The 19,285-nt window shown below is 39.6% G+C and overlaps 1 protein-coding gene across 1 annotated transcript in view; it reads right to left on the bottom strand.

Annotated features, from left to right (window-relative positions):
• PTPRR (protein tyrosine phosphatase receptor type R) overlaps nucleotides 1-15,991 on the bottom strand; it is a 269,501-nt gene extending 253,510 nt beyond the window's left edge. The window contains exon 1 of the mRNA XM_081248853.1: nucleotides 15,703-15,991. Coding sequence (XP_081104979.1) covers nucleotides 15,703-15,754 — 52 coding nt within the window. The 5' untranslated portion in view covers nucleotides 15,755-15,991. The remainder of the gene's footprint in view (nucleotides 1-15,702) is intronic.
• Between the last annotated feature and the right edge of the window lie 3,294 nt (nucleotides 15,992-19,285).

Below are 19,285 nucleotides of genomic sequence, written 5' to 3'. Positions count from 1 at the left end.
CCCAGCAAGCTACACAGTGGGAGACAATTGTAAATCACATATCCAACAAAGGACTAATAATGAGAAAAAATAAAGAACTCAAAAAACTCAACAAACAAGAAAACAAACCAATTATTTTAAAAAAATGGGCTAAAGATTTGAACAGACACATTATTAAAGATACATGAATGGGGCTTCCCTGGTGGCGCAGTGGTTGAGAGTCCACCTGCTGATGCAGGGGACACGGGTTCGTGCCCCGGTCCGGGAAGATCCCACATGCCGTGGAGCGGCTGGGCCCGTGAGGCATGGCCGCTGAGCCTGCGCGTCCGGAGCCTGTGCTCCACAACGGGAGAGGCCACAACAGTGAGAGGCCCGCGTACCTCAAAAAAAAAAAAAAAAAAAAAAAAAGATACATGAATGGCAAATAGCCACATGAATATTTGCCCAGTAAGGAAATGCATATTAACACTGTGACATGATATCACCACATACCTCTTAGAATTGTTAAAATGAAAAATACTAACAATACTCAGTAAATAAATTTTTGTAGCAGCTGTATTCATAACTGCTCTCAAATGGAAACAACTTAATTGTCCTTCAATGGATGAATGGAAAACAAACATATATCTAGATAATGGAATATTGCTGATCAATTAAAAAAAATAAACTATTGATGCTCAAAACAACTTGGATGAATCCCAAAGGCATTAGGCTGAGTAAAGGAAGACAGTTGCAAAAAGTCTCATGATTCCATTTATAGAACATTCTTGAAAAGAAAAAAAATCTAGTGATGGAGGAAAGATGAATGGTTATTAGGGTTTATCAGTTGAGGAGCAGGGAGATTGCATTAAGGAGTTTTTTGGGGCGATTGAACTTTTCTGTGTTGTGATTACATGAATCTATATATGTGCTAAAATTCATAGAACTATATACACCAAAAAAGTCTATAGATTATGCTTTGTTATGTTTTGTAAGCTACTTTTTTCATTCAAATCTGTATCAAAACATCTTTTTTCATCACTAAATAGAAATCTATCTCATTAACAAATGATTGATAAATGTATAGAAAGTAGTTTCAGTGTCTGTATGTAGGAGAAAGCTAGATGTAATTGGATCGAAGATCAAGTGGGAGATAAATGAGAAACAACACATATGACAACTTTTGCAACCAGCTTGGGTGTGATACGACAATCACAGTGTGTTATCAGGAAGGGAAGGAGGGTTGAGGGATTTTTTTTCAAGATAGAAGAGATCTGAGTACATTCAATCCTTAAAGGGAAGGAGCTAGTTGAGAAGGAGTGGTTGAAAATATAGGAGAAAGCAGATGGGTAATCTGCAGACTGAGCTCCCCCAGAAGATTTGAGGAGGTGGGATCCAGAGCACAGGCAAGGGGATGAGGTTTGGATGGCAGGGAGGTATTCCTTCCATTATAATATGGGGATAAGGGAGAGGCGGGAAAATGAAGGATGTTAATGGGTTTGGTGTTGGAAGTTGAGCAAGTTTTCTTCTGATGGCTTCTATCTTCTCTGTGCAGAAGGGAATGAATCATAAGAGAGAGGACTAGGTAAGAAGGACTGGAGGTTCCAGGAGAATGGAGAAGGATTGAAACAGTTCTTGTAAAGAATGAGAGAGAAAGTTGATATGAGATGTATAGTAGGATTCCTCATCTTCACTGAGAGCTCAGTGACAATTTTCTCCACTTCTAAGGGACAGAGCATCTCTCACAGAATGTTTAGTGAATAGCTTGTCAAAGATACTTATCTGCATTTAAAATAAAAGTACGTTTATCATAGGAGGAACATTTACATGAGAATAACCAATTTTGATGTTCATAAAATTCCACAATTGAAATTTCATTCTGGATATGACCTTGATAATCTGTGAAGAGATCTTCAACAAAGGAAAGAGAAATGTATAAAATTACAATGTTAAATTTGAGTACATTATGATTCATTATTTCAAGTTCAATGTTGGTAATTCCTAGATGCACAAGGTAGAATGGCCTTGCATACACCCTCTCAGAATAAATCCCTGTATTGCAGGTGTTTAAATCAGTGTCAGTGACTTGTGAAAGGAACACAAGGATGAAACAGTGGTCACCAAAGAGACTTGAAAAAGTGAACAATCAAAAAAGGGCAACTGGGCTTCCCTGGTGGTGCAGTGGTTGAGAGTCCGCCTGCTGATGCAGGGGACACGGGTTCGTGCCCTGGTCCGGGAAGATCCCACATGCCGCGGAGCGGCTAGGCCCGTGAGCCGTGGCCGCTGAGCCTGCACGTCTGGAGCCTGTGCTCCACAATGGGAGAGGTCACAACAGTGAGAGGCCCGCCTACCACACACAAAAAAACAAAAAACAAAAAAACCCCCTACTCTTCCAGTTATTCTATAATTCTATTGGTAATCCTAACCCATGAGGTCACCACGGCACTAATCTCCAGTTAGAAGCGCCCACAGTACCAACACTGAATCTTCCTGGTGAACACTATAGCCGTCCCAAGATGTGACAACTGAGGTCTGTTAGAATAACCTCCCAGGTATAACATGTGCTCACTCCTACTAATCTTAATAGCAAATTATATCAGTGTTTTGAAAGACTCCACTATGGCTCTGTCTGTATATAAAGCTAAGTTTGTAAAATTCAGTTTGTGTGTCTTAGTTATGTTCTTACAACATACGTTATAGGTATGTATGCATATATTTATATGTGTACACATTTGTCTTGTATCCTGATACCAAACAACCAATTTGACAAAAAAATAGTACATCTTCAGACCAGTAATTCTGTCATAAAAAGTAAAATAAAATGTGTTTCTAAAAGATAACAAATACAAAATTTAATTGAATTTAATTGAATCATAATTATATTTATGAAAATTGTAAACAATCATGGGCCCTCCAAAAAAGAGCTTGTTATTGAAAGAACACCTCCCTCCAGAAATGTTTTTCCTAAAATCTAGTCTATGCACTGGTCTCTAGGATGTGAAAATATACTCCCGTGAGGAAGCTCTGCATCTTCTTCTGATACTATTTAAATGCTTCACATGTTTGGCCAGTGATGTATCTAGTATATCTAAAATAAAAATAAGAAACGAACACCAAAGTAACTAGTCTTATTTTTATAGAGCTGCCTCTATTCTTCTCCAAGTAGGAAAGGCCCTGAATCCTATAAGAATAAGGAATGATTTTAATTAAGGCATCTTGTAAACTCTTCCTGCATGTTCTTTGATATAAACACTCCTTCACATTTCCTCAAATATTCCATTAGAAAATGTGGCTCCTACGCCCACTTACAGCCCACTGTAACTACTCTGGGTGACCCTCAATTGTTCCTATTTATCTCTTCCATCCAAAGTTGAGCTGCACAGTGGAGAACTCTATCTGCGAGTCACAGAATGGAAAAATCTGTGTCTGCCATGCGCTGGTGGCAAAATTACAATGAAAGGGTTTCATGTTTCCTGGGTTTTGCCCAGCTTTAATAGCATTATATTTCATCTGATAAATGTATTATAGAGTGAAACATAATATAACTAGGACAGCACCCTTTGGGGCAGTGTGACTAGACATAAGTCATAAAGAAGAAATGGGTTAAGACCACTGGCCTCGGACGCTGCTGAGTGAGACTTATGTTGGCTCAGACAAAAGCAGTCAGATGCGCCCCAGTTCCTGAAGAACTGAGTTGGAGGATGCCTGGAGGAGAGGTTGACAGGAGTGAATGCTACTATCTCTTAAACTTCACAGCCATTAAGAGAAGATCTTTGTCAAGATATGCCCTCTGGGGAAATGCAGAAGTGGGGAAAAATGATCATATGGTTAGAAAACTGAGAAACACTAGCCTTTGTAAAAATCATAGGAATTGCATTCCAAATGCACTTACTGAATGATGAAGCACCAAGTATATTTGCAAAATCTAATTTTATGCCTCATTGTTATGCAGTCAAAATATTACTATTTACAAATAGTTACAGGAATTATAAAATATTACCATCATTTTTATAGTAGAGTTCTACAGATGACTTAAAAGCCTGACTCCATTGCAGGATAAAGAAAAAGAAATATTTATTTTAAGAATAATTATCGTAGTAGATTAGGAATTATATTAAAATATAGCAAAATGAATATTAGAACATATAAAAAATTATAATATTGTCATAGCAATGATACTACAGAGACATAAAGGCCCGAATATTAGGGCAAGAGGAGGGTGAGGAAGGAGGTCTACAGTGGCCACTTGAAGAGATCCCTGACCTAGTATCCTTTGCCTGCATTTAGGGATTTAAGGGGCATTTGGTGGGCCCTTCAGGTCAACACTTCTACTCCATCCTGCCCTAGTCCCTTCATCCATCACTTGAAATTAATGCCACTGGTCTAAGGTACTGCTTTCTCATGGGTCTTTGGAAAAAATGAACATTGGCTAGGGAAAGACCATCCAATTAACAGCTGTTTTTATCAGGAGTAGATCAGTGTGTCACATCTCTTTTAAAATACAGCTCGTTGAGGAGAGACCTCTCCTGCAATGGGAAGCAAGAACTACAGACTTTAATCGGGGTGGAGAGGAAGGAGAAAGTAGGAGGTTGAGGTTCAGCCTGAGCACACGGCTCCAGAGGGTGAATGTCAAGACATCAAGGGTAGGGGTGGGCGGTTGCCAGCAGTGGGGGCTGATTGCAGGCTGAAGTATGGGAGACCGGAGGCATCTCTGCTTCAGGCACAGGGCAGGACTGGCCTGGAGGCATGGACTCTGCACCCGCTGAGAATTTATGGTCAACTCAGCAGAATTTAACACTAGGGAAGGCAGGATGCCTGATCCCCAGAATGCATGTGTGGAAACTCTGATTTCATGAAGCCTATACCCTACCCTGCCACACACATACCAAAGGTATGTGGACAGGGCTCTCAAAGTGCAGTATGCAAACCATACAATGCACAGGGTTTTCAAGGTGTTCGTGGACATGGAGAGGGTTCAGCATTAGAAGTGGGGTATTTGGACTCCTGATGGATGTTGTGAGTTCAGATAGTTTGTAGAGTGAGACAGCAGAAGGGATGATACTAGAAATCCTACCCAAACCCTTAGACTAAGAGATACTTTGCCAGGAACAGGGTTGCCCATGATTGCAGTGCCTCTGGCGGCTATAGGATTTTTTTCTCTTAGATTCTCCACTTTGGAAAACAGCATTTATTTCCTCCAACACAAACTTGCTAATTATAAGCATTTTTTAATTTATAAGGCAAAGGTTCTACAAGGATTTTTTTAAATGGAGGCATGAAAATCAGATTTTCATGGCAGGCAGTCTTCACAAAAGAAGGCTGTAGAGTGGGCTGATAGTCAATGAGCACATTTTTTCCTTCTCAAGTATGAAATCTGAAATATAGGACCAATGAAAGTTTTCACATGCTAATATGATAATTCTTACAACTACTAGCCATTGAATGTATGCAGTGTTCCAGCCCCCATGCTGTGGGCCCTTAGGAATTAGCTCTTTAAATTCTTAAACCACTTTACGAGGTAGTTACTATGTTATTAGCCTTTTTTTTCTGGTAACAAAAGGGACGCAAAGAGAATTTAAATAGTAAACAGCAGAGATGGGATTCAAGCCCAGGCAGTCAGATTCTAGAACTTTTTTATTTTTACTATGCTACATGAGTTAGAGTGTATTTTTGCTGTTTCTGTAGTACAAGCATGTCATTTCAAACAAACTTTCAATCCTAAAGGATGAGTTGCTTATCTTATATAAGGCACTTGGGATAGAGTGTAGCACATCATAGGGACTTAGGAAATAGTCCTTTGTATTTTCCTTCTTTTCTTATAAGGAAATCTATTTGTTTCTTCCCTACAAAATATAATGTTTATCTTGATAGGAGACCCTTTTATTATATTTTCATAGCTTCAGTTAATGTCCAGATTTAGGAATTACAGAGAGATTTGGGGGAGAGGTGAACTGGGATGGGGGAGGATGTCAAACTATTTTATTGAGGGGCTTGGTGGGGGGTATTGAGGAAGGGCTGGGAGAATGAGATATGACGTCTTAGGCTTGGCCAGGCTCTCTCCAGCCTCTCAGTGGCCAAAAGCAATAGGTGGATGTTTTGGAGCTTCACAGTCCATCACAAACCTGCACATTTAGTAAGGCTCACGCCAAAGGTAGAGGAAAACTATGCAGATAAGATCAAATTGAAGAAATGATTTGAATCCAGAATCTCTCTCGGGCATGCATGCTTCTCCAGCATTGGCTCAAACACAAAAAGAATGAGAAATTGCTCCAAGATACTAGTTGACCATTTAGCATCTGACCTCTCCCACCCCTAGTCAAATAATACCTAACACTTACATGGCACTTACTAAGACAGCACAGTTTATTTTACATTACATTATCCTGTTTAACATACAACAACAACCCTACAGTTGTATAGTACCTGATCTCCATTTTAAAAAGAGGAAATTGAGACTTGGAAAGATTAAGTTGGCCTAAGTTACAGAGATAGTAAGTGATCATGCCTGGATTTGAGCTGGACCACAATATACATGCTCTTAACTACTACCTTATTCTGCTAAAAGTCATCTAAAAATATGGCGTTTTCTCCTTTATTTCAATTTTCTTTTTACTTCTCTGCTTATGCTATTTCATTTTCTTCCAGGGAGAATAAAAACACTGTCTTGAATCAACAAGACCAAGAAGGTGAACTACTGTAACTTAAAACCACACCTTTATATTGACGGATTGATGCCCTTTCAAACTAACTCATCATGATATTTGGCATACTTTGTATTCAGCATCTTTCCCAGGTAAGTGAAAGTAACCCCAGTGATGGGAGCTGACTCTGTGCAGTATGGGCATTGCTTCATGTACCCTCTAGTCTTCATCTGGAACTGGATCATTACTGCAGTGAAATAGCTGTAGAGTCTTATTCTATACATGTTGCTGTACAGGCCAGTAAATCACTGTGAGACACTCTTACTCTGTGCTCATTTATTGATCTTTTCCAAAGAATCAGTAGTTTAGGGCTGCCTTAAGCCATTCTGCATATTTAAGTCAGCAAATGTACATTGCTTCAGGTCTGAACTAAGACAAAAAATAATTCATATCCCCACTGAATTTGGCATCTACTTCAGTGCAATTAGACATATTGATCCAGATGTATTGCTTCACGTAAACAATTAGTTTTGTTTTGTTGTTGGTCCATGTGGCTGCAATTTTAATGGATATCAACATCTTAATAAATTGAAGTCAAATGAGATTTGATTATGAGAAAAGTCTAGATAGCCATTATGAATAAAAATTTAAATTGCAAGTGCTCATATTCATAATATAAATTTGCTAATTGTCATTCTGTGGCAAGTATCGTCTCAATAATAGACACTTACAGTTATATTATTTGGTTAATAAGCATTAGGAAATTTGATCTTAAGATAATATATTACCATTAAATTTTTTCAGGCTATTAAAATCCCTTTTGTTGGGAAACATCAGTGCTACTGTAAGTCTGTCAGCATTTGTCTAGGTACTTTGAAGATGAAGAATGCACTCATGGCCAAGGGGGATCTTTCAAAATTGTCTTTTAAAGGGAAAAATGGCTTTCTCTACCTTTTGAATCAGACTTTACAGACAGCTTTTCAGAGATTTAACAATAAACTTACCATGAAACATAACATCCATGTTATCATTAATACTAGTGGCAATAAATGAGACTTTGATGTGTGATCCCATCGTCTCATAAAAAGTGACTTTTTATAATTCATAAACAAGTCTCCATTCTTCAGGTATAAGCATGGCTCCCATAAAAATTGTTTATGGTTTTATAAAGATTTTGTCTATATATAAAGAGACAGAAAAAATGTATAAAACCATCTAAATACTCAGAAATTTTCTGTGATCGTTTGGTTTCTGTTTGGAGGAATTAAGGGAGAGTTGGATTATTTTTGGTCTCCGTTTATTGAACCCACTGCCTCACACTCCCACCTGATTTTGAATGTATAAGTGGCTCATGTTTGTTATTACAAGGTAGCTGATAACCAATCAGTAATGAGAGTCAGGGGTTCTGGGTCCATTCCTTAGTGCAAACTATCATGCTATGTACCTTACCTAATTACTTGGTCTCTTTAAAATAAAGACATTCATCTCATTCCCATCCTGAAGTAGTACTAGAATATCATATAGGAATGTCTATCTATCTAGGAGGAGTTCAACAAACAACTCCTCTACAATGAGCATCATGCCTGTAGAATACAAACTTACCTTAAACAGACTATGTTTAAATGAAAGCTTTTCTGCCCCATTTCCACTTCTTTGTAACCAATAAATGTAAATTGGATTGAAAGAGCAGCAGTAAAGTCAATTCTGCTCTTTATGATCATCAAAATGGATACAATCTGTCAATATAAATTAATCATAATTTATTTTGTCTATGACATCCTGAATATGCTTATTCATTCATTCAACATTTATTGATGGTGTACTAGATAACAAGCACAGTTCTATGTTATGAGTACATAGAGATAAAAGCTACTATTCTGTTATTGTCCTCAAAATTTTTAAATATTCAGGTTAAGTGCATTAATAGAGAAATATACAGGGCCTAAAAGGAAAACCTAGGAAAGCTACTTGAATGAGGTGCGGTGTCACAGGAAAGGTTCTCAAAGTAGGCAATGACCAAGATTTGAAGTTGGAGAAAAAGTTATTTAGAAAAAGAAGCAGAGTTGGGTATTTAAGATAAATAGAACAGTATGTGAAAAGGGTGAGAGGCATGGCAAACCAAAAGAAATGTGCTCTTAGTATGATAATAGTGTGCAAAGCAGGACATGATGACAGGAAATAAAGATGGAGTTAGTAAAAGATTTTCCCATGCTAATAAGTTTGGGTTTATTCTAAGAGAAAAGGGAATAGCTGTATTAGAGAATCTTGTATAGAAAGAATGTGATCGGGTATGCTTTTTCAATTTTTACCTCTGATATCATTATGAAGGATGGATTTGATGGTAGGTTATTGTGAAATACTATATGAGAAATAAGGACCTAGCACAAGACAGTGATGTGGACACAGAAAGTGGTGAAGAGTTGGTGCATAGAATTGGTGACCTTTTGGATGAAAACAGCAAAGGTAGGATACAAATTGCGAACTTTCAAAGATGTGAACGTGCCCCTGTATGCCAGCTGTTGTATTGTACTACTGTACTTTTCAAGGTACTGTACTGTAAAATTTTAAATGTTTTCTTTATTTTTTGTGTTTGTTTTTTATGTATTATTTGTGTGAAAAGTATTATAAACTTATTACAGGACAGTACTATAAACCTATTTCAGTACAGTACTATATAGCCGATTGTGTTAGTTGGGTACCTAGGCTAACTTTGTGGAACCTTTGAACAAATTGGACTTACCAACATGCTCTTGGAATGGAACTCGTTCATATGTAGGGGACTTACTGTATACATATACCTATGCTTCAAATGCCAAAGAAGTAGACAGGTTTGTCCTAATGCCTTAAACCCTGCTTGTAAATTAGCTGTATGAATCCTTTCGTATAACTATAGCCATTCCCATATGTACAAAGCATTTTACTAAGAAGTAAAAATATAGCCAACCAGCAAGGCATTTGGGCTGTATAGCATCTGGCAATCAGTTGGAAGGACTTTGCCACTGAGTTTATAAGTAGTTCAAGCTCACCCCCAGTTGCCCTTCAATTCCCGAAGTAGCAAAGTCTGTTTGAGATGGTATGTCCCCTGGGCATGTGAGACTCCTGGGGAGCAACTTGAATTTTGGATAAATGAACTCTGCTGAAGTTCATGCTGGAAGTGGCTAAGCTGACAAGGTGACTTGCATGAATGCCAAGAAGAAACTAAATGCAAAAGGAGGAGACCAGAAATATTACTGTGTTGTTTTTATTTATTCAGTGTATTTATTTAATCTTTAGGAGTTTTATGCCAGGCACTACTCCCCACCCCCAGTGCTAGGCTGGGCAGAATCTGCAGTAGAAACAGCAGTAGACAAAACAGACAAATACCTCTGCCTTCAAGTTACTTATATTTTAATGGGGAGAGGGGGAATCACATTAACAAAATAAATAAGTAAAATATTTGGTACGATAGATGGTGAAAGGCCTCTGGTAAAAAAAAAAAAAAAGTAAAGCAGTAGCAGCACTATTTACAATAGCCAAGACATGAAAACAACCTAAATGCCCATCAACAGATGAATGGATAAAGAAGATGTGGTATGTATACATATACAATGGAATATCACTCAGCCATAAAAAAGAATGATATAACGCCATTTGCAGCAACATGGATGGACCTAGAAATTACCATACTAAGTGAAGTAAGTCAGAAAGAGAAAGACAAACACCATATGATATCACTTATATGTGGAATCTTAAACACCACACAAATGAACACATTTACAAAACAGAAACAGATTCACAGACATAGAGAACAGACTTGTGGTTGTCAAGGGGGAGAGGGGTGGGGGAGGGAAGGACTGGGAGTGTGGGATTAGCAGATGTAAACTATTGTATATAGAATGGATAAACAACAAGGTCCTACTGTATAGCATAGGGAACTATATTCAATATCCTGTGATAAACCAGAATGGAAAAGAATACGAAAAAGAATATATATGCATAATTGAGTCATTTTGTTGTACAGCAGAAATTAACACAACATTGTAAATCAACTATTCTTCATAAAATTAATTTAAAAAGTAAAGCAGGGAAGGGGTATCAGAGGTTTTTTGAGGGGTGGGATATGAAATATTAATTAGGATAGCCAGTGAGGGCTTCACTGAGAAAGTAACCCTTGAGCAAAGACCTAAAATGGAGGGATTAAGCCATGGAAATACAGAGAAAGGATAGTTCAGGCAAAGAGATAAACAAAACTTTTTTGGGAGGTGGGCAAGTGCCTGGCATCTTCTTGGAACAGGAAGGAGACTACTGTAGCTGGAGAGAGACAAAAAAGAGGAAAGCAGTGAGAGATATCAGAGAGGTAATGGGGGGAGAGAACAGAGTAAAACTTGGGCCAGTGTAAGGACTTCGTTGAGTGATTTTGAAGAGGAAAAACCAATTCGGGAGTTCTAAGGGACTCTTCTTTGAGAAAAGACATCTTAAAACATATTTTCCTATCCGTCTACCTTTTCTTTTGAAGGTGGTGTTTCTGCAAATGACTTCCCTGATCCTCTTGATCCCATAGGAACTCTTCCCTCTTAAAGACTAGAGAAACTGACTATGCACTTCTCTGAGAATGAAGAGGCATCTTCAGAAGATATACTGAAGGTAGTCTCTGTGCTATCCAGAAAGGCCAATAGTAAGAACAGTGTAGAAATTTGAAAGAACCTTTTCCAGAGCTTGACGAGAGAGTAATCCATTGACATCAGCTTCTATGTCTTACAGCTATTCAATAGGAAAAAGAAAGCTTTCACATGATAATTTTCAAGATATCCCAAGACATTCACTCCTTTGCAACTAGAATACTACCCAATAAATATCATCTCCTGAAACAGAATATAGTTCTTTGGGAAAAGAAAGAGAAGAAACACTGAAGAAAAGCTATCTATGGTTGTTCCACCTAATATTTTTGCCATCCATATTATTGGGTAGCTTTTAGCTGCCTTCTTGGATATTCCTGAAGTGGTCTTTTCAACAGAAGTTGATACATTATGTTGGTTCACAGAAAGGTAAAGAATGGGATAGGCAGAAGACCTAAATAGACATTTCTTCAAAGAAGATATACAGATTGCCAACAAACACATGAAAGAATGCTCAACATCATTAATCATTAGAGAAATGCAAATCAAAACTACAATGAGGTATCATCTCAAACTGGTCAGAATGGTCATCATCAAAAAATCTAGAAACAATAAATGCTGGAGAGGGTGTAGAGAAAAGGGAACACTCTTGCACTGTTGGTGGGAATGTACTTTGATACAGCCACTATGGAAAACAGTATGGCGGTTCCTTAAAAAACTAAAAATAGAATTACCCTACGCCCCAGCAATCCTACTACTGGGCATATACCCTAAGAAAACCATAATTCAAAAAGAGTCATGTACCAAAATGTTCACTGCAGCTCTATTTACAATAGCCAGGACATGGAAGCAACCTAAGTGTCCATCAACAGATGAATGGATAAAGAAGATGTGGCACATATATACAATGGAATATTACTCAGCCATAAAAAGAAACGAAATTGAGTTATTTGTAGTGAGGTGGATAGACCTAGAGTCTGTCATACAGAGTGAAGTAAGTCAGAAAGAAAAAAACAAATACCATATGCTAACACATATATATGGAATCTAATAGAAAAAAAAAAGGTCATGAAGAACCTAGGGGTAAGATGGGAATAAACACACAGACCTACTAGAGAATAGACTTGAGGATATGGGGAGGGGGAAGGGTAAGCTGTGACAAAGTGAGAGAGTGGCATGGACATATATACACTATCAAACGTAAAATAGATAGCTAGTGGGAAAGCCTCATAGCACAGGGAGATCAGCTCGGTGCTTCATGACCACCTAGAGGGATGGGATAGGGAGGGTGGGAGGGAGGGAGACACAAGAGGGAAGAGATATAAGAACATATGTATACGTATAACTGGTTCACTTTGTTATAAAGCAGAAACTAACACACCATTGTAAAGCAATTATACTCCAATAAAGATGTTAAAAAAAAAAAAAAGAATGGGGACAGTTAGTGAAAAAGAATCTGGCACCACTATCTCAATGGTGGCCTCAACTGTCAGAAGCAGTGTAGGATTTTATATAGTGTGCAATCACAGGCCTGGAAACATAGGTTTTTACCCTGGCTATACTGTTAATTGGCACTTTAAAGTAATTACCAGCTATTATTTACTGGATCATAGTTTTCTCACCTGTACACTAAGCAGTTAGATGGACAATAACTAACACTTTTCTTGTTAAGGACATCTATGAAAATCAGCCGCCATAGATAAGAGTTGAGTCCAGGTTCTCTAACAAGTTCCATGCTCAGTAATTCATTAAGGTTATCTTACCCAGAGATGTTAATTACACAGCATTGTACCCCCTCTTCCCTTTTTTGTTCCCACAGACATTACAAACAGATACAATACTTTTCACTGTTAAAGCAATCAGAACTCAGGGTTGGTCAGAATTTAAAAAAAAAATTTTTTTTTTTGCATAGTGACTCAGGAGATCATGACCAGATAATTGGAGATGACACTCAAGTTGAAAACAGTTTGCTACTTATCATTGGGAGAATGACTACTGAAGTCAACAGTTCCTAGTATAGCTACAAAGAGCACTCACATCCTGGCAGCCAATTTCTCCCACCCCAAAATGGGTGTAACCTGTCATCAGTTCCACCAGTATATAGTAGTTGCTGGTACCCTGGGCATAACCAAAATGGATCAATTAGCTTTTCAGCCAAAGAGGCCTGACTCTATAGAATTCATTTCCCTTCCTTATAAAGCTCACTTCTCTCCTGAGAGGAAAACCTTCTGTAAGAGAAGCCAAATCAGACATTCAGCAAGTAGAGACAATCACTGACTTCTTGATCTTTGCCCTCCCACTTACTCATTTTCTTATTACCCAAATCTACAGGAGCTGAGATCAAGAAATCTGGTTTGTCTCAGTTCTAATGAAAAGTCCTAACAATGTTATTTAGATAACTGTGATGAATTTTAATCTGATGACAGCTTGTGACCCACAAATTGCTGTTTAAATTAAAATGCATTCAAAATGAAACTGGCAAGACAACCACAATATTAAACTTGCAATCTGCTGTGAAAAAACACCTATCAAAAGCACTACATTAAATATGAATATAATTAATTTCTATACAGCATCTTGCAATTGAAATCTGAAGATAGCCTTCAATGCATTGCCTTATAAATTCAAATTGATTAAATAATCTTTTTTTTTTTTTTTTGCAAATTAAGAAGTCAAAGTAGAGTTGGACTGGTTTGTCTTTGGTAATATATCCTTTTGGCAGAACTCCAGGTATAATCTAGGGCTACAGACGCCTAGGTTTCTCCTTTGATGAACAAAAGTCTTCTATTTCCTCATCCCAAATATTCATCTACAATAAATTTAGAAATGTTTTCCACCTGCTTAGTTTTAAGTTTATCTATAGCTTTTAAGCTATAATTATGCAAGATATATTAAATGTTATCTTTAGAAATGTTATATATTAGCTTTAAAAATAACGACACTAAAATTTTTCATAGATCAGCTAAAGCAGCTAAAGTGATAGGAATTGAGGCTTTTTCAGTAACAGATGTTTCTATCAGTGCTACAATAAAACAATAATGTAAATGAAACTCAACCCAATGTGTATATTTTCATCCTATATTTCAACATTAAAGAATTGTATGTGGTAATAAAAGTATTCACTATAACTGTTTGCAAATAATTTAATAACCAAGTCATAGTTATTTTTAGTTTTCAAAAAGTGTCAAAGAACTACTGAAAATTCCACAATATAACATCATAATTATACAATTAACATGGGTACTTAATTATAGCCGGAATGTCCCTAAACATTACTTGTTCAAGAGATTCACAATACGTTAAAACAGCATTAGCTAGAAATAAGGAAGTACCATATTTCACTCTCATTATCACCCACGTAGAAAAGGATTCACCCACAATCTTTTTAAAAGATAACACAAAAATAGTAATTTTGCAACCATTATTTTTATTCATTACCCCTGGAATGTAGTACATACTCAATAAATGTTGGTTGAAAGAATGAATGAACGTGTGTGGTTGGATAACAGGCAAACTCTAGGAAAATACCTAGTCCTTGATTGCTACAGGGATACTGCATGGACAACTGCTGTCGCAGTAGGGTTCCTAAAATCTCTCTGCCATATTCTATTTTGGTTCACGTGTGTGTAAAAATGATAAAGGATTCAGTCCAGCAAGTCCTTGCATTACATAGAGGCTGCACGTATCCAAAAAGCAGGGTCTGTAGCAACATCGCATATAAAATTCCCCAGGTACTTCCTAAGGTTTGCTTCCATACGAAACCTGATACTGGTATCAAATATGTTTATATTTGGGAATCAGTCTCACTGTCACTCCTGGCTAGACCTTATCAAATCTGTCCCAGGGACAGTGCCGACCCCGGGGTTGTCAGCTTTGAAACTGTGATTGGGTTTCTGTCTAGTGCCCTCGCAATGTGACCATGATGCTGAAAGAGAAGAGAGGGTCTTATTTTAAATCTTTCGTTCCTCTCATTGGTTTAGAAAATTCGACTGACAAGAACAGGGGCCAAAGGAGCCTGGAGCGGCAACATTAATGCGAACCATGTATTTCGATCTTTGCGGAGGAGATGTAGTCCATCAGGTTACAGCCAGTGCATCCCTGTGAGCTCTCGCTAAACCAAGAGACCTTACGGATGTAGCCGCTGCAGTAGAAAAGGTTACATCCAGCAGGATGTCTTGTCTACCTCCTGAAAAACTGGCAGTCAAGTGCAGAGCCTAGAAACAAAATCTGGGAGTCTACATGGAGGGGAGGGGTGGAGCAAGCAAACCTCTATTCGTACTGAAAATGTTCATACGAGGTAAGGAAAAATCAAGAGCTGATTTTAGCTTTAAGTTTTCGGCCGCAGTCTTCCAACAGGTGCATGACTCCCTCACCGCTTTCCTGTCAGCACTGTCCTGCTTTGCCTTCCTAAGGCTTTCTTCGCGAAGCAGGCTTTTCCTACAGTCCTCAAGCATGTGCAGTCTCCCAGCGCACCCACATCTCTGGCTCTATGCCCGGCAACCCCTTACCTGCAGCGTGAAGAAGCAGACACAGCGCAGGGAAGCCAACCGCCCTCCGCATAGTGTTTGCATTGAGAGGTGGAGGAGAAACTCAGCCACGCCGCCACTTCAGGCAAAGTGTTATTGGAAAGAGCCCCCGCCGATGGTCCTCTGGTCTCCGGGATTCATTCGCAGGTCCTCGGCTCGGGCTGGCAGAGCCGTGTGTGGCGCCCACAGAAGGAATTACCAGCTTCGCCTCCTTAAGAGAGGAGAGGAAGAGGAGTAGGATGCGGCGGCGAGATGGGCGGCGCAGGGCGGGGGCTGACGCCCTGGGAGACGCTACTCCTCGGCCTTCTGGAAGCTCCGCAGGCGCGGAGGGGAAGGCGCGGAGGGGCGGGGCGCACTCCTGTGCCAGCCCTGGAGCCCGGGGCCAGCGCAGCGCAAGCAGCAGACCCGCCGCGCCGCGGCTACTGAGCATGCCCAGCGCTGGTCCTCGCTCCGCACGCACGGGAGTTTCAAAGTGAAATTCCACTTCTCCGGGTCTTAGGTGCGGCTGCGAGGGGAACAGGCTCCACCGCGGGGCGGGGTGGGGGGGAAGCATCTTGGGACGGTTGTCAGGGATACAGCATCTGTCCAAAACGTGGGGGTGGGACTAGATGAGGGCCCCATCTGAGGAACCAGAGGAGAGAGCCTAAGAAAGTGTCAACCCCTGCACCCACCCTGCTCCTTCCCCAAATCTTGGTTTACACGTGGACAGAGCTCACTGCTAGCAGTTGACGCTTCCTGGGCCGCAGACTGCCCAGCTTCTCCAGGCTGCCTATGGGAATAGAGTACAGGTGTCTTCCACTAAGCAGGGTTGCCACGGGGAGCGGTCATGGGGCAGCCTGCTGGGTGTAAGCAGTAAACGCGCATCCTGGGGGTGCCTTCTTTCCAACACGGTCCCTTTTCTCTTTCCCCTGTCTCCAGCGCGGTCCCTGTTTTTAAACTTTCTCAAGCTCAAAGTCAATGACCATAGTGACAGAAGTAGGATATACCCATGTAATTGATGAGAAGAAGGCACCTTTTTGTTTTTTGGAGATAATTATCTTTAGTCTCCATTTTTACTTTCTAAGGGGAAAGGTAATAGAATCACCTGTGTAACTGGCCTGCCGTGCAGCTCTGCGTCTCCAGGGAGGCTGCAACAGTCTAATACAGGTGTTCCTCCCCCCTCATCTGTGACATTGGAGTGTGGAGTTGCTTCTGTTACTCCAGTGGCTAATTACTCCTAGTCATGAAGTCCCTTGGCCAGACTTTCTCCATTAACTGAAGTCCCTTGGCCAGACTTTCTCCATTAACTATCCCAGCAACACTGACTTTTCTGCCTCTGTGTCTTCATGGGATGCTATTGCCCCTTCCCCAGTTACTCCCACTTGCTTCAGCACCACATCCAAGTTTAAAAAGGTTTAACCTTGATCTCACTTTTCCAGAAAGCCCTGGGCTAACTCCAGATTACAATATTTCTCTTCCACACTTGAATGTATAGACAACATTTGCTAAGCATTGCCTCATATTTTTCGTTTATATTCATTCATCTGTGGTTCGTCTTACAACACAGCCCAAGGCTCCCTAGGAACTTCTGCATCTTTGTATCACTTAAATTGAACAAAGTGGCTCTAGGTAAATAAGAGGTAGGAGTAAGTGCTTGTTGAATTGAACTGCACATCTCATTCAGTGCTTTCTTCTTCCATCCTCTGTGAATTGGGACAGCTAATGGGAAACATGCTACCCACAAGAGCTTAAATTAGACAGGATGTCACAGGATCGGAGCCCAGGCAGCATCATTTCCTTTATAATTTATTTCATCTCTAGCACTGAGAGGCAAGGCTAGGAATTAAACTCAAATAGCTGAGAGAAGGGGGAGAATGAAATGTATTTTTAATACGTTGACAGGACTTCTATGCTGAAAATAGAGTTAAATGCATCTTTACTACTCCACCTCGTCCACTTCCCCACATGGGTGTGTCACATCCCATTTCTGTGGCACTGCTGTTTCGCTCAAAACCTCTCTAAGCTGTAACCTCTTTCCCTACTGTAGATACACTTTTCCCCAGTCTCCACTCCCCACAGCATATATCAGTTTCTAACATACCAAAAGAATTACTTATTACATCTATCATTTATTATCTCTTTCCTTACCCTCCCTTCCCACAATGGAATCCAACCTCTACAATGGCAGATATCTTTGACAATTTTTTTTTTTCCTGGTACGCGGGCCTCTCACTGTTGTGGCCTCTCCTGTTGTGGAGCACAGGCTCCGGACGCACAGGCTCAGCAGCCATGGCTCACGGGCCCAGCCGCTCCGCGGCATGTGGGATCTTCCCGGACCGGGGCACGAACCCGTGTCCCCTGCATCGGCAGGCAGACTCTCAACCACTGTGCCACCAGGGAAGCCCATCTTTGACAATTTTATTCTCTGATGTATGCCAACTGACTATAGAACAGTAGTGCCTCACACAAAACAGGTGCTCAAAAAAAGGAATAAATCAAAAGCAATGAGCGGATAAAATTCAATTTGACAATTATCCTGACCCTTTGGAATTCTTACTAAGTAGATATTTAGCTGTGTTTAAAACTTAGAGGAGTAGCCCTCCTCATCTAACATCAGGTACTAGAATTGCGGCAGGGCTGAGAGTTGAGGCAAAATAACTGTAGTCCACTTACAGTGGGTGTGCTTCTCTTATTTTCTTCCTCCGTAAAAAAAAAAAAAGAAAAAAAAATTTACCACACTTACATAGCTCTCCAAGAAGAAAATGCACATACGGTGATAAAAAAATGCTGCTATAATGTCCCGAACCCTTTGCTTTCCCACAGATAATCCCAACATTTATTTGGGGGGAGGGACATTTAAAGTTTCAAATAATATAATTTTTTTGTGACTTTGCCAACAAGCATTCAGCCAGCTATTTATTTTGCCCAGGGGTGCAGGTAGCTGAATTATTAAACTGTGCATGAAAATTCCCTTCACAGCAAAATTCCCAATTTCTAATTCGACTAGATATACTACTAGAATAGTTCAGCATGGTAAAAATAACCTCAAGATGTAATTTTGGTGACTGGATATTAATTATTAATTTACTTGAAAAAGATAAATGAGCAAAAAAGTTCACATTCCTTGGTGAGTTGACCTAATATACCTTCAATAGGTTTGATCCCATGACATGTGAAGTCAATGGACAGTAAGTGAATTAGCCAATTAGTGAAAAGTCAATCCCTTATTTCTTTGAGACATATTCTCTGTGAGTCCATAGATGCTGCTTTCCCTTGACCTGTGATCTAACACTAATGAAGGCAATTTGGTGTTTTAGAGAAGAACCTTGGTTAACAAACTGCGCCAAGGTTTAAAAAAGTTCCAATGTAAAGAAGCATGGAAATTAATATGAGAGAGCCATGCAAATTGGTACTGGCCTACAGAGCTGTGTCCTAAAGGAAATCATTTACATTTTGAAAGAGAAATAGAAAATTACTGTCATGTGGACTTTTTCTCCCCACAAAATGCACAGTCTCTGTTTCTTATGAGGTGAGAGTCAGGAAGAATTTATACAGGAAAGAAGCCTTTCAGAGCCTGTCCTCAACC

Source organism: Mesoplodon bidens (genome assembly GCF_964165515.1).
Source record: "Mesoplodon bidens genome assembly, chromosome: 11".
Lineage (NCBI taxonomy): Eukaryota > Metazoa > Chordata > Mammalia > Artiodactyla > Ziphiidae > Mesoplodon > Mesoplodon bidens.
Note: the sequence above shows the minus strand (reverse complement) of the source record. Positions and strands in the feature narration are given on the sequence as shown.